General features: G+C 47.0%; 2 protein-coding genes across 3 annotated transcripts in view; both read left to right on the top strand.

Moving 5' to 3' along the window:
- Nucleotides 1–6,543, top strand: part of STRIP2 (striatin interacting protein 2) — a 56,926-nt gene extending 50,383 nt beyond the window's left edge. Inside the window, exons 21-22 of one of the 2 annotated variants that reach the window (XM_032643610.1) lie at nt 17–123; nt 6,414–6,543. In XM_032643610.1, the coding sequence (XP_032499501.1) occupies nt 17–81 (65 nt within the window). In that variant the 3' untranslated portion in view covers nt 82–123; nt 6,414–6,543. Of the gene's footprint in view, nt 1–16; nt 124–6,413 lie in introns of those variants that run through there. The other variant, XM_032643607.1, reaches the window with a different exon arrangement.
- SMKR1 (small lysine rich protein 1) lies at nt 2,735–6,909 on the top strand. The gene is made up of 2 exons (XM_032642562.1): nt 2,735–2,755; nt 6,414–6,909. The coding sequence occupies exons 1-2, from the start codon at nt 2,735–2,737 to the stop codon at nt 6,606–6,608; spliced, it is 216 nt and encodes a 71-aa protein (XP_032498453.1). The 3' UTR covers nt 6,609–6,909.
- Nucleotides 6,910–15,912: the final 9,003 nt, after the last annotated feature.

Genomic DNA, 15,912 nt, shown 5'->3' with positions numbered 1-15,912 from the left:
ATTTCAATCCTCAAAGGCTTTATCTCATTTTCCAAAAACGGTCATGGAGTCTTCGATAACTTCTCCAACGTCAGCCAGTGAGTGACCTAGCTCTCACGCACAGCCGAGTCCGCCCACTCCAAGGTCAGTACGGTACACGCGGAGCATCGCCCGCCCGGCCGGCTTTGGCCGGGAGCTCGCCTGCGCCCTTCTCGGTCGCCCAAAGCCAGCCTCCCCCGCGCGGAGCCCGGGTTCCGGGCGTTCGCAACCTTAGCCGCAGTCGCGCGAGGTGAAATGGACGGCGGCCGCTCTCACAAAGGCGATTGTGGGCGGGCTGGGCGGGCCGGGCTCAGTCCAACGGCTGGGCGCCAGGCCCCGGTGTCCTGGCAACAGGTAAACACTGAGCGGCCCCGCCCCCCGCGGCGCGCGCCGCGCGGCGTGTTGCTCACCGCCCGCCGGCACCCGTGAGCCCGGCGCCTCAGCCCGCGAGGCGCGCTCGTCAGAGACGCGCAGCCCGCAACTCGTTGCGGTGGGTGTCCCAGCGTGTAGTGGCGGCGGCCCAGTGGCTGACTGCCCCCTCACCCCGCCGGGCTCCCCTGAGCGCCTCGGCCTCCTCGCGCCGCGCCGCGGGAGCGGGCTCCTGAGAAGCGTGGCGAGGTCCCGGGTCTGTGGCCGTTCGGGGGCGAGAGCGGACGTGGCAGTCCCGTGAGCCGCAGGAATGGGCGAGGGGGCGCCGACCCCAAACGACGCGGAGAACTGGGGTCTCTTTGAGGATTAGGAATCTATGTCACACTCACCTGCTCAACTGAGAAAGCATTACCATGGTAATACACGTCTTATTTAAGTGTAAGAGGTTCCCAGGCTCTTGTTAAATTAGTTTAATACCGTTTGCCTCGTGGAGGCACGCTTTACTAAGATTTGTCCGCGCCACGAGATTGGTGCCTTTATCTCCTCGGGTTGGTGGTGGTGTCCAGTCCAGTGATCTGAACGCTTTGGGTCAAGATGAGGTGGGAGAGGGGTTTGCTAGGTGGTCTGCGCCCACCCAAAGGGATGGCAACCGCAGAATCAGGCTGAGCCCTTTGTGTGTGTGTGTGTGTGTGTGTGTGAGAGAGAGAGAGAGAGAGTTGGTTGGTTGGTTGCAGTCCCTCGGTTCTGTTGAGCAATTTTCACACCCAGAAAATAAATGCCCAGGGCGCCAGTATGTGCCAACGGCGACTTGCCAGGCATCTAGCTTCTGCTGCCCCTGCTAGCGTCCCAGGTAGGATTCCTCTCGGTGGATTACGGAATTAGAAAATAAGCCTTGGTGGGACTCAGAGTGCCCGCTGTAGACAGTGATTCTTCCTTCCAACCTCAGTTTGAGGAAAGGCTTTGGAAGGAGACCTTTTGTGCAGGGAGTTCTTGGGTTTCTGCCCAGGAAATCTTGCAACATCCTTACTTCCATCTGAACCCCAAGTCTTTGGCTGACAGAGCTACATCTTAAACCAAGCCTCACTGACGCCAAACCTTCATTTCCAACTTCCTGCTGGATCTCTCCATCAGAGAGCCTTTTCAAACTGTGTTCAAAATCCAGCTCTTTTAACCACTACCATCTCTGTACTTCCCAATGGCACGTTCATTCTCCTGGCCGCAAACTCGAAAGCATTCCTGTTCCCGAGTCCTCATCCAGTCTCTTGTGACCTGCCTGCCACTGTTGCTCCTTACTACCACCTGCCTGGTTCTGGCAGTAGCCCCCTATCACTGTTCAGGGGCTGTCCATCTCCTCTGTCCTTCCCTGCCAGTTTGATCAACCCATAATGGCTGTGACCAGGTCCTGAGGGACTTCCACTGTCTGCTGAACTAGGCACTGCTCTGCTTGAGCTTGGCGCTGGGAGCCCTTGGTAAGGGGGCCTCAACCTCTTGAGCTTTATCTACCATATTATCTTCTCTGCTTTAAAAAACAAAAACAAAACCACATCCCACATAGACCTACATTCTTCTGGAAGTCTTCTGCACCTTCCCCACCTCGAATGATCAATCTACTTAAAGACAGACCCACCTCTGAAGTACCTCCTGCTCCCCTGTTGCTTCCTAAGCATCCGTAGCCTCCTGCACCTCACTTACTTTGCTTTGCCTGTTTCTTGGAAAGTCTTAATCCTCACCCCCATTAGACTGTAGTATAGAAATGTGTTTGGTAAACCTGTGTTTCTTCCAGTGTGTTGCATGTAAAAGCACTAAATAAATAGCTCTTGATTTAAATTGAGAGCTATTCCCTGGTTACTTCACGTGGTTGACACTGCCATTTTCTTTCAGAGGCCAGGAAGCTGAAGCAGAATGGTTTAATAAGTAAAGCCATTTAAGCTGATGGCTTCTCACTGCTCCTTGGATAAAGGTCAAACCTTAGCTTGCAAGGCCTACAGGCTACAGCTGTACGCTGCCTACTTTTCCAGCCTCAACTCCTCTCACTGCCCCCATGGTTGTTGCTTACAGGCCAGTCACATTGACCTTTTTTTTTTTTGGTCCTTTTGACTTGAAAGGTTGTTTGCTCTGCCTGGGAATTCCCTACCCCTCAGCCCACAGGCCATTCTTCAGGAATCCTTCTTCCTTCATGTCCCAGACGAGGGTCACTCCCTGCCCATCCCATGTCATCATAATGCCATGTACCCTGGGCTTCCTTCACAGCATAGATAGTGACTAAATGTGTTTGTGATTTTCCCCCTCACTGGACTGTAAGTTTCTTGAGGGCGGGAGCCCAGATCTGCTTTTCTCTCCATCTAACATGAGACCTTATGCACAGGAAGTATTTGTTAAAAATTTGTTAAATGAATGTAGGAGGCATCTTAAAATCCAGAGAAGGAGAAATCTACATTTGCTTTCCCTGAGTTGCATTTTATTCACTCAGCATATTTTATTCATCCCTACAATATGCCAAACATTGTTCTAGGTCCTGAAAGTTCAGTGAACTCATAGACAAAACCTCTGGTTAGGGAAACATACAATAAATACACAAACAAAAAAATATTATTAAATAGTGAATGCTTAGGGTAAGGAGATAGAAAGTGACACTGCTGGGAAGGGTTTTTTTGTTTTGTTTTAAATTTATTTATTTTATTTATTTATTTTTGGCTGCATTGGGTCTTTGTTGCTGCGCGTGGGCTTTCTCTAGTTGCGGTGAGCGGGGGCTACTCTTCGTTGCAGTGCGCGGGCTTCTCATTGCGGTGGCTTCTCTTGTTGCAGAGCACGGGCTCTAGGCGCACAGGCTTCAGTAGTTGTGGCGCACGGGCTTGGTTGCTCTGTGGCATGTGGGATCTTCCCAGACCAGGGCTTGAACCCGTGTCCCTGCATTGGCAGGCGGATTCTTAACCACTGCGCCACCAGGGAAGCCCTGGGAGGGTTTTTAAGAGGCCATCTGTACCTCCTCCCCCTTTGCCTGGAACAGTGCTAGTTAATGTTTGTTGAAGTGCCTTGTTTTGGGCAATAAATTCTATGGTCACCCTAATTATAGATAGAATAGAGGCATGATGTCTGGAAGGTTTTTCTGAAGAGGTGGTTTTTGAGCAGAGGCTAGCACAAAGGTAAGAAACAAATTATGCTCTCTGTGAAGATCAGGAAGAGGAGGGATCAGGGAAGAGCTTGGCGAGTTTGGGAACTAGAAAGAAGGAATGGTCTTCACTAAGGAGTTTGGAGAGTTTTAAGTCAGGAGCTCTGTGTTCTGCACCCAGGAATAGTCAAGAGCCATGGAGTTGCGTTCAAGCAACCAACCAGCTCAGAAACTGAAAACTTTCACTCCCTTACAAAAATTTCCTAACAGACTTATTGAGGTATAATTGATGTACAATAGATTGTGCATATTTAAAATGTACAGTTTCAGCTTGGCATAGGCATACACTCATTAAGCCATCACCACATTCAAGACTTATGATTTGCAGATATTTTCTCCCAATCTGTGGCTTTGTCTACCATTCTTCTAACTATATCTTTTGAAGAGCACAAGTTTTAATTTTGATGTTGAATTTATCAATTTGTTCTTTCACAGACATCAATTTGGATATCATACCCAGGAAATCTTTGCCTAACCCAAGGTCACAAAGGTTTTTTTCTACATTTTCTTCTATAAGTTTTATAGTTTTGGGTTTTATATTTAGGTCTATGAGCCATTTGAGTTAATTTTTGCATATGGTGCAAATATGGATCGAAGTTCATTTTTTTGCAAATGGGTATTCATTGTTCCAGCACCATTTATTGAAAAGATTATCCTTGTTCTGCTGAATTGCTTTGGCGCTTCTGTTGAAAATCAGTTGAATCAATTATTTGTGTATGTGTTGATCTATTTCTGGACTCTTTATTCTATTAATCTTAATACCAATACCATACTGTCTGTATCCTGAAGCTTTATTATAACTCTAGAAATAAGGTAGTATTAGTCCTTCAAATTTGTTCTTTTTCAGAGTTCTTTGCATTTCCATATGAATTTTAGAATCATCTACAAAAAGAAGAGAACTTTGAATAAAAATGTCAAACTTTGGTGTGGATCTTAGTTCTCAAACCGTTTTAGAGATTAAAACACACACATTATTGGGGGCAGTTATTCCAGGTCAAGCGTGTTTGACATGCAAAAAAGTATAAAATCAGAAAGGAAGCCAAAACTCAAAATCTTTAAGAGCTTATGGCAGTGCACATCCCACACCCCAAGGTGATGCTTTATCAGGAGATGCAGTTATCATATGGGACTCCATATTGTTTCTCTTCATTTGGATTTCCTCACAGAAGCTGGGCCACTGTGTTGCAAGATATATCTCATCTTCCTTTCTGGGTTTTGAATCTAGGAGTGTCCTCCATTTCATTTCACAAAATGTATTTTAGTGTTTTTAACACATTGACTATGTTTCTCTTTGTTTAACTTGGGACATTTTTTAAGTGAGATGCTATGAACAGGACATCTATTTTACACAAACATTTAGCCCTTGCAGGCATTCTTGATAACTTATACACTCCTCCTTTCCCTTGCCTAGAAGAGACACTTTTTCAATAATGCATTCCCATCATTTATTTTCTGTATGGGTGGGTCATAGGACATAGAGAATTCCATTCAGCTTTGTGCAGCTCTAGCAAAACTTTGGAGATAGTTTATTCCCAGGTTAGGATGGTAGCCATTCCTTTGCCGGGAGGGCATTAACTTGGCAGTGTGCTTGTGGCCAGAGCACAACGCCTGAGCCTGGTGGATGCTGGTTTGTACTGGGACCTTGCAGAGCCTCTGCATTTACATTTTTAAGACGGAAATGATACCTCCCTCCCTTGAAACACAGCTCTGAGGATTAGCAGTGATAAAGGTGATGGCAACATCCTTCACTGAGTGCTTTCTTCATGTCAGACACGGGCTAAGTGCCTTATGTTCGTGCCTCACTTAATCCTCGTGACTGTTTAATGAGGTAGAGACTATCGCATAACAAATGCCAAAATATGTATTTGATCCTAATTATCTGTTTTAATTTAATTTTTATTAGGAAAATTTCTAAACATGCACAAAAATAGAATACTAAAATGAATCCCTATATAGCCATATCTCAGATTCAGAAATTATAAGCATTTTGCCACATTTGCTTCAACTATACTTTATTTGGGGGGGAGGGGGATGAGGAAGGTGCAGTATTTTAAAGCAAATCTCAGGCCTTCTTTCATTTCATGCCTACAGATTTTAGTGTGCACCTCTGAAATGTGGAAACATTTCCTTCCATGACCCAATGCCATTGTCAGACCTAATAGAATTAACAATTACTCGATATTGTCAAATGTCCTCAATTGCCTAAAAAAATGTCTTTTCATGGCTTGTTTGTTCTAATCAAAATGCAGGGTCCACACATTAGTTGCATTAGGTTGGGTGTTTTTTTTTTTTTAGTGTTCTTGGCAGCAGGGGGTGGTTAGTTTTTGTTTTGTTTTGTTTTGTTTTGTTTTTGAAAGAAAGGAAACAGGAGAACGCTGCTTTTCTGCTAAAAGAGTGTCTTCTCTGGGGAGGTGTGTGAGAGTTGGGGAGCCATGATCCATGAGAATTAACCTTGGCACCAGCCTTCCCTTCCCCGTACACTCATTCCCCTCGGAGCTCTCTGTCCCTTCGCCTTCTCTCCTCGCCCTGGGTCACCTCGTTATAGTTCACCCTCTCGGTGAATGACACAGCTCACAATATCTAGGTGTTGAGTCGTACCTCAGTTTCTCCGCCTTGCTCTCCCAGTCTCTGGGCGCTTGAATCAGGTTGGATCTCTTTTAAACTGGGGGTCTTAAAAGGCATTTGTTGAATCAGACTGCATATGACTTCTCTTCCCACTTCAAGTTTTTGTTGTTGTCACAGTTTTTTAACTTTTAGGAATTTTTTTTCTTAAGTTCGGTAGGAAATGTAGAAAATTATATAATGTCAATGTTATAAAAGCTAATTTTCGCCCCGTATATATACCTGTCTTTGAAAGCCAGGTAAAGGGAAAAGAAAAGGCCAAAGCCAGTCCCGTGGGAAAAAGCAGAAGAAACCGGAAGTGGACATCCTCAGCCCCGCCGCGATGCTGAACCTCTACTACATTGCCCACAACGTCGCTGGCTGCCTGCACCTGCGCGGCTTCCGCTGGCCAGGCGCTACCAAGTCAAAGAAGGGGAAAAACAAGACTTAAGCCAGACCGTTTCCCAGCTTCTGTCCTCTGTAGTAGAAAAAATCAGGATAATACCACTGTTGCAAGCAAAATAGACTTTACTGAAGACAATTTGAGATGCAAGCTAAGTGTGCTTTTCAGTGGTAGTTAATGCTAAATGCATTTTACTTCCTCAGCTAAACCCGGGTATGGTGAGCCACTTTGGTTTTTTAGAAGAGGGGGAAAAAAAATCTGAGTAATTCCCACACGGTGATGGAATTGATAGGACTTTAAAAAATTATTATAAGTCTGGGTCAGAATTAAACCTCGCTCTCCAAAGGCAGTTCTAGCGTGCATGAGTTGTTTTCTTTTACCAAAGGGGGTCTGTTATTTACAGAAGACATGGCAAAAAGCACAGAATTTGCTTATGTGTCCCTCTTTTGGGCACAGTTTCCTTTCGTCATCTTTTTCTGGAAAAATAATAAATATTTTGTTTCTATAATTTTCTTCTCAGAGGTCTGACTCTTGTCTGATTCGAATTAGCCACAGACAGCGGTAGAGAGCAGGGTTGTCAGTCCTGCTCTGAACCTGCTAGTGTGCAGGAACAGCGGCTCAAATGAGCTGATAGCGTCAGTGGTTGGAGCACAGGGAGAAGGGGACCGGTCAGCACTGGTCCCTCTCTCCTTTCTCTTTCACCCGACTCTTCTTCGTCTTTTTCTACACACTTACATCTTCCCACCTTCTGCAGACTTTCTTTTAAACTTGGCTGAGTCTGAGCTTTGGATTTGGTGCTAGAAATGTGCCTTGGGCATTCTTTTTATTTTTTAATAAATTTATTTTATTTATTTTTGGCTGCATTGGGTCTTCGTTGCTACGCACGGGCTTTCTCTAGTTGCGGCGAGCGGGGGCTACTCTTCATTGCGGTGCGCGGGCTTCTCATTGTGGTGGCTTCTCTTGTTGTGGAGCACGGGCTCCAGGCGCACAGGCTTCAGTAGTTGTGGCACGCGGCCTCAGTAGTTGTGGCACACAGGCTAGTTGCTCCATGGCCTGTGGGATCCTCCCAGACCAGGGCTTGAACCTGTGTCCCCTGCATTGGCAGGGAGGTTCTTAACCACTGCGCCACCAGGGAAGCCTGCCTTGGGCATTCTGCTGATGATATTCTGGGATCTCCCCAGCCTGTGTGGAGACACTTAAAAGAGAAAACTGCAGTTGGTTCTGCTCAGCCCCAAATGTGAAACTTGGAAGGAAAGGCATTTTAAGCGTAAGCACCATCTCTAAATCACATAGCCTCCCATCCCTGCCTCCTGCTCTGTCTTCCTGGCACGTCTTGCCACCTCCCCTGGCGCTGACACCTGCACTGTTGTCTCCATTCACAATTCTGAGCTTGAAGTTGATTCCTCTAGGCAGCACCAGTCCAGAGACGATCTAGTTTGTTTGAATTACTTATAACGATGTCACAGGCTGCCTTGTGAGGATCTCAAACATTCATGAAGCTTGCTAAGGAAGTCTATAACCCAGGACTCAGGGGAGGACAGACATGCCAGTCAGCAGACTTCTACAGGCTTAGGAGATCATCTGGAGGTGGCAATGCTTTCTTCTTTTGAGATGGTTAAATGATGAGCAGAAAGGACTGTAAGCATTGGAATAGAAGAAGTACTGACCTATGTCACAGGCTGCCTTGTGAGGATCTCAAACGTTCATGAAGCTTGCTAAGGAAGTCTATAACCCAGGACTCAGGATTTTATAAATATCAGAGAAAAAAGGCAATCCCGTGAATCTTTGTACCAGAGAAGTGAGGTGCTCAGAACCCACATGAGTTTGCTGGGGATGACACTTGTCTAGCTATACCGTCTGTGCGGAGTCAGTGTGAGCCCTTGGCTGGTTGCCAGAGGAGCCCTGGCTCAGCTCAGGTGAAACTTGGTCCTCCTCTTAACCTGAAGGGATCTTTTCTGTTCTGTCTACAGACCTGGGAAACAGGGCCACCTTCCCACTCTGCTGAGATTGCTGGGCTGGATCCGAGCAGTTTCTGTTTGTGGACACACCAACTCTAGTCCAGTCCTTCTTAAACCTGGGTGTGCACCGTGGTCACATGAGGACTCCTGAAAGCACAGATTGCTGGGCCCTACCCAGTAGGAAGAGCAGGGTTCAGGAATTTGAGTTTCCGGTAAACTCCCACGTTGCGCTGCTGCTGGACCAGACCCGTGGAGATACTGCTCTAGTTCCTGCTGCCACACCAGATGCTGAAAGACTTGATGAATCTCTGAACGTGTAGGATGTCTAAGGCCCTCCTCTGCCTCACCTGGCTGGGTTCAGGAGCTCGTGTCTGAGCAGTTATGTTTATGGGAACATTGGGGAAGTGGCATGTGCATTGCTGCCTTCTGATCTTGTCCACAGCAGGATAACATCGCTGAGGGGAGGACAGACATGCCAGTCAGCAGACTTCTACAGGCTTAGGAGATCATCTGGAGGTGGCAATGCTTTCTTCTTTTGAGATGGTTAAATGATGAGCAGAAAGGACTGTAAGCATTGGAATAGAAGAAGTACTGACCTGATTGGATGGCGCTGCGCACTCGGGGTCTCCACCCAGGTTTTAGCAGAGTGGCTAAAGGCTATTTAGTATTGTCCTCATTGCAATGCTGGGGTTCTGAGAAGCTGTTAGGAAGTTTGAATTAAATAGCTATGGTGGTGGTATAGTGAGTGTATATGACATGAACTATCACACGCAAGCCATATAAAAGTTGTGGCACATTTTACTTCGAGAGAAATTCAATTTTTTTGGTGAAATATTCCATTTAAAACTTTCTTCAACAAAATTATCTCATTTTAACAATTTATTGGGTATCTCCTATGCTTGGCATTAGGAGGATAAGACAGGGTTCCTGCCCTTCAGGTGCTCCCAGCCTGGTGAAGGGGGCTGATGCCCAGGTTCTATTGTGACAGCAGCTACATTTCTATTTCAGCTTCAATAAAACATCATACAGTTGATGAAGGTGATTAAGAGGAGGGTGGGACGGCCCTTCTAGGACACCTGGAGTGCCTCTGATGATAAAATAGGTCCTTGAACGCTGCTATTTTTATTTCGCCAAACTCAAATCGGCCAGGATCCTGATCCTTCCTGTGGATGAGGATTCAAAGGAGAGCGTGTGAAAGGAGCTGTGATGGGAAAGCCCACACACAGGCCACACGTGGTCTGTGGCGGAAGCATCCTTTCTGTGAGGAAGGCTCTGCTCAAGTGTGGGGGGAGGAGGCAGCGCCCCATGAACAGTGAATACAGGGACAAGCACAATGTCCCCAGAGCAGGAAGGAGGATTTGGCAATGCCTGTGGAGAGAGGACCAAGAGCCACGCAGCTTGCAGGAATCTTAGCTCCCCAGCCAGGGATTGAACCTGGGCCCTCTGTGCAGTCAAAGCCCAGAATCCTAATCTCTGGACGCCAGGGAATTCCCGAGAGAGGGCATTTTTTAGAATGGCAGTGCCCCTTGCAAAATTGATGACAATTAAAAAGAAGGACAATAACAAGTGTAGGCGAGGATGTGGAGAAAATGTGACCCTTGTCCGTTTCTGATGGAAATGTAAAATGGTGCAGCTGCTGTAGAAAACAGGCAGTTCCTTAAAATGTTATAAGTAGAGTTACTATAAACCATATACCCAGCAATTCCACTCCTAGGTATATGCCTAAGAGAATTGAAAATATACATTCACACAAAAACTCGTATATAAACATTCATAGCCCCAAAGTAAAAACAACCCAAATGTCCATTAACAATGGCTAGACAAAATGTGGTCTGTCCATACAGTGGAATGTTACTTGGCCATTAAAAGGAATGACAGACTTCCGTGGTGGCACAGTGGTTAAGACTCCACGCTCCCAATGCAGGGCGCCCGGGTTTGATCCCCAGTCAGGGAACTAGATCCCACACGCATGCCACAGCTAAGAGTTCGCATGGTACAACTAAGGAGCCAGGGGGCCGCAACTAAGACCCAGTGCAACCAAATATATATTTTAAAAAATAAAAGGAATGACATTCTGATACCTGCTTCAACATGGATGAACCTTGAAATCCTTGAGTTAAGTGAGATATGCCAGACACAAAAGGCCACATCTTGTGTAATTCTTTCCATGTGAACTGTCCTAAATAGGCAAATCCATAGAGTCATAAAGTAGATGAATGATTGCTAGGGGGAGAGGGAAATAGGAAGTGGCTGCTAATGGGTAGGGGTTCCTCTCTGGGGTGGTGAAAGTGTTCTGGAATTGACAGTGCTGGCAGTTGCACAACATTGTGAATATACTAAAAACCACTGAATTGTACACTTTAAAATAGTGATTTCTACGGTATGTGAATTATATCTCATTTTAACAAGTTGATGACAGTTAGCTAGCAAAGGTCCAAAAAGCCTGGGAGATAAGGAGGTGAGGGTGGGTACCAGTTGCCAGAACAGGTGCCCAGAACAGTGGCCTTTTCTGCATCCTCTTTTTATTCTTCATTTCATCCTTCAACAACATATTTTCAGCAGCCCCATCTGGCAGGCACTAGACTTGGGGCTAGAAGGGAGACCACAGCTCTAGTCCCAGTCACTTATCCAGCCTCATCCTTCACCTCCTCTTCCCCTTCATGGGGAATCAGAGGCTCTCAGGGCTGAATAGTTCCCTTCAACCTTCTGTCCACCCTCACATAGTCCTCAGGGAAGACTGCATGTTTGGACTTACTTCCACTAGGCTTCTGAATCCCTTCCCTTCCATTTTTGGGTGTAGAGTTTACTTAATTATCCCTTTAATAACGTACCCAGGGAACACTCTGGAAAAACAAACATCACAAAGAAGGTAATTAGATTCACCCCAATTAACCCATCTGGAGATAAGCTCTACCAACATTTTGGCATATTTGGTATATTCTTGGGCTTTTTCTTATGTGGTGATATGAATATATCTCCATATGTGGGAGAGTATGTTTTTTTTGGTTTTTTTTTTTGCGGTATGCGGGCCTCTCACTGTGGTGGCCTCTCCCATTGCGGAGCACAGGCTCCGGATGCACAGGCCCAGCGGCCATGGCTCACGGGCCCAGCCGCTCCGCGGCATGTGGGATCTTCCCGGACTGGGGCACGAACCCGCGTCCCCTGCATCGGCAGGCGGACTCTCAACCACTGCGCCACCAGGGAAGCCCAAGAGTGTGTATTTTTGTTTTAGGACAGGTCTTTCTCCTGTACTTTCATGCTCTCCCTCTCTGCCAGTTCCTTTCCCTCAGCCTAGAAAAGGAAGGGCTCCCCCACCTTAAAAAGCAGAGATGGGGGCTCACCATAGTCTGGAAACAGGGTTTGAAAGGAGATCCCTGTAACAGTAAGAATGGCACAGTCATCAAATCATTTAATGAATGTTTATGGAGGACCTGCTATGTGCCAGGCCCTGGAGTGACAGCAGTCAGGCCAACAGACGTGTGATGGGGCTCAGCCTTGCGGTGGACGGGGGTGAATGGTCACTGGTTAGTGCTATGACAACGTGGACCAGCGCTGTTTGACAGAATTCTCTGCAGCGATGGGAATGTTCTATATTCGTTCTGTCCAACACTATGGCCACCCACACCTGTGGCTCTTGAGCATGGGAAATATGGCCAGTGCAGACTAAAGAGCTGGATATTTTATTTGATTTACTTGTAATTCATTTAAATTTAAATAGCCTCATGTAATCAGTGGCCATTGGGTTGGACAGCACAGAATTACATATGGAGGGATTTGACCTAGTGGAGGAGGGAGAGAGGGCAAGTAGATGTAACCAAGGAAGTGATGCTAGAGTTGAGACTGGAAGAGGTGGTGTCAGGGAGAGCTGGCGAAGCCCTATTGATCTTGTATTCCGGCTGTTGGTTTTTCTTAAAGAGGGTGCCACAAAACCTGGATCTGTCCTAGGAAGGCGTTAACTAGGACTAAATTAGGCAGGGGGCAGAGCCTCTGCAAAGGCAGGGGGGGAGCATGACAGGTCACAGGAACTGAACAAGAGCACAGAGACCAGGGAGATGGGAGATGAGAACCTGCAGGTCCAGTGGGACCCTCAGGGGCCAGGATTCAGGTCAGAGTCAGGGAGCTCAGCAGCTGGCGGTGATCCTCACTCCTGTGCTGCTGTAGTAATTCTACCAGCTGCTGACCTCTGTCCCCACGCCCCCCACCCCGTGCTGCACACATCTTTTCTCAACTTCTTAAGTTCTGCTTACCCTAGGTTTCTGTTTTTCTACAACCTCAGCTTGTCGTGAGCCCTGTGACTCCAGCTCTACCCCGTGGTCTCTTTCTGTGCTTCCTCTAAGCGTTAGCTTCCTAAGGGCCTCATTTTCAGGGTCTTTACAGGTGAGAGAATCAGAGACCCACCTCATCTTACCATAGACCAGGCTCTGTGGTAGTAGCCAGTGGATGAGCTATCAGGGGTTGGGGTCTCCCACTGGTCTGACCTCTGTGCCTGAGGATGGTGCAGGTCTGCTGGTCAGGTGCTATAAGCAGGACATGTAGGGTGACTCTTCATGGTGGGACTGGCAGTGTGGTGGACAGGAGTGCCTTCTTTCTTTCCCTCCAGCTGTAATCCATCCCTTTATAGACAAGATCCTGGAAAGAATCTGCTTACACTTTTTTCTCCACTTCCTTACCTTTCTGTCACATATTCTTCCTCTCTCGCTTTTTTTTTTTTTTTACATCAACTTTGTATTTTTTTAAATTGCAAGCTTACCAAAAGGTTGAAAGAAAGTGCAATGACACCCAGGCCCTTTACCTAGACCAGGGTTCTCAACCATGGCACTATTCACATTTGGGGCTGCTGGATAATTCGTTGTGTGGGAGCCTGTCCTGTGCATTGTGGGATGTTTAGCAGCATCCCTGGTCTCTACCTACCAGATGCTGGTAGCACCCCTGCAACTGAGACAGACACAAACGTCTCCAGACATCGTCAAATCTGGGAGGCAAAGTCATCCCCAGTTGAGAGCGATTGACCTAGATTTAGGAACTAACATTTTGTTGTGTGTGTGTATACACATATAATAAGTGTATATATTATATATATAATACAAATATATACATACATGTAAACATATGTATATCTACATATATATTTCTTATATACAGATAATCAGAGTAAGTAAATGTGGCAAACTGTTAAGTTGTGGATCTCTACATAAAGCAGCATATACATATAATGTATATGTAGTTTATATGCATCTATGTGTATTTTACATGCCTAGCAAAGGTGGCAAAATGTTAAAATATGTAAAAGTGTGTATATATATATACATACACTTTTCTTTCCTGAACTATTTTAAAGTAAGTTGCATACATCATTATCCTTCATTACTAAATAGTTTAGCTCCTGAGAACAAGGACATTCTCATTTATAACAATAGGATTTTCATGGTCAAGAAATTGATATCAATACGGTCCATCTTCGTTTTTTCCTAATTATCCCAGTTAGCTGGATGAGTTTTTGATCGGTGATCTAATCAAGGATCACATATTGTGTTTAGCTATCGTGTCTCTGTAGTCTCTGTTAATCTAAAACAGTTTCCTCCCTTTCGCGGGGGTGGGGGGGGGGTCTTTTATGACGTTGACTTTTTTTTTTTTTTTGGCCGCTCCGCTCCGCTTGCAGAATCTCAATTCCTCAACCAGGGACTGAACCCAGGCCATGACAGTGAAAGCCCGGAATCCTAACCACTAGGCCATGGAACTCCTCGATGTTCCCTTTTTTTTTCTTTGGCTGCGCGTGGGCTTTCTCTAGTTGCGGCGAGCAGGGGCTACTCATGGTTGCGGTGTGTGGGCTTCTCATTGTGGTGGCTTCTCTTGATGTGGAGCACGGGCTCTAGGCATGTGGGCTTCAGTAGTTGTGGCTTGTGGGCTCTAGAACATAGGCTCAGTAGTTGTGGCGCACAGGCTTAGTTGATCTGTGGCATGTTGGATCTTCCCGGACCAGGGCTCGAACCAGTGTCCCCTGCCTTGGCAGGTGGACTCTCAACCACTGCACCACCAGGGAATTCCCTAGACCCAGTTGTTTTGTGGAATGTCCTCTTTTCAATCCATTACATTCAGACTTCTGCCTCCACTGCTCCAGCTAAATTGCTTGATAAATGTCATTGTTCCATTAATTCTAAAATTCCAAGGATTGCAAACCATACTATCATTTTCTGTACAGCTAAGAACGAGGCGGGGTTGGGGTGGAGTGAGGTGGGAGACTCATCACCAATTAACAATGAAATGCCGCCAGTTGTATGACACATTGTGTTCAAATGTGGGGTTGGGGGTGGGGAAGTGCCTTTGAGTGGATGGAATTTGGTAATTGCCAAAGCCTGTTTGCGTCCATTCCCTTCTTCTCAAGACTCTTGTGTCTGGGCTTCTTTGACACTGTCGCTCCTGGCTCTCCTTCTAGCTCTGCCTGTACTTCTATATGTTTTACTTCTCCTTTTCCTGTGGTCTCTGTTTGTATGTTGGTTCTCCCCTTGCCTCCCCACGTTGGCTGTGCTCTCTACCTCTTTCGCCCCCTTCCCACCCACTACCTCCCACCCTCCGTGATTGCACCAGGGTTGGTCACCTGGCTGTAAAGCATGAGCTAGGTGAATCAGACCTTCTCCCTGGGGACGTGAGGTGGCGTGGAAAACTCAGGGAGATGCCCTGCAGGCACTCGGGATTTGGGGACCAGGGCTCAGAAGAGAGCGGCTGGCCAGAGGTGTAGCTTTAGACGTTTGCAACTTCAGTGCAAGCACGTGGTTGGGACCGAGAGCTTGTCAGGATAGTGCGGAGGTAAGAAAGGAGCAGCGAGTTGGGAACCTTGCGGACCGCCTCCTTTGATTTAGCAGCAGAAGGAAGAAGATGAACTGTTACAGATGGAGTCGGAGAACGAGAAGGGAGAGGAAACCTGGAAGAAAGGGAGTCTGTGGGGCTGCACGCTGCAGAGATGTCAGAGAGGATGGGGAATGGGAACACGGACCAAGATCTGTTGGACAAGGGGTCCTCTTGGTCTCAGGAGGTATACCAAATAGGAGATGAGAGTAAATAGAAGGGAAGGACGGGGGCTTCCGTGGCGCACAAACAAAAGCCTGCTGGTGTCAGAATCCCGGTCTGCGCCCCGCCCGACAGGCTGTAGCCCTTGTCTCCTCATCGCCCCCTGGTGGTGGGAGGATGCAGCGTGTGTCCCTGATCCGCGACAGCCCGAGACACCGCCTGCTTGCAGCAGGGTCACTGCAGTGGCCCGAGGCTCCTGGCGGCTGGGTCCACTTGCGGGTAGAGCCACCGCTGCTGGGTTTGGGGGCTGCGTCCGTGTTTTGTCTTGCGGGTCAGGGCCAACTAGAGATTGATTTTCTCCCCATCTTACATTTCTTACCACACACAAA

Source organism: Phocoena sinus, chromosome 9 (genome assembly GCF_008692025.1).
Source record: "Phocoena sinus isolate mPhoSin1 chromosome 9, mPhoSin1.pri, whole genome shotgun sequence".
Taxonomy (NCBI): domain Eukaryota; kingdom Metazoa; phylum Chordata; class Mammalia; order Artiodactyla; family Phocoenidae; genus Phocoena; species Phocoena sinus.
The sequence above is the reverse complement of the archived record's forward strand: the minus strand, read 5'-3'. Positions and strand labels throughout refer to the sequence as shown.

What these genes read in the sequence shown, in the direction of transcription:
- SMKR1 (XM_032642562.1), top strand. Translation starts at nt 2,735, where the DNA reads ATGAGACCTTATGCACAGGAA. An exon ending in TGAGACCTTATGCACAGGAA is followed by an intron (nt 2,756 to 6,413) that starts GTATTTGTTAAA and finishes TGTCTTTGAAAG; the next exon opens with CCAGGTAAAGGGAAAAGAAA.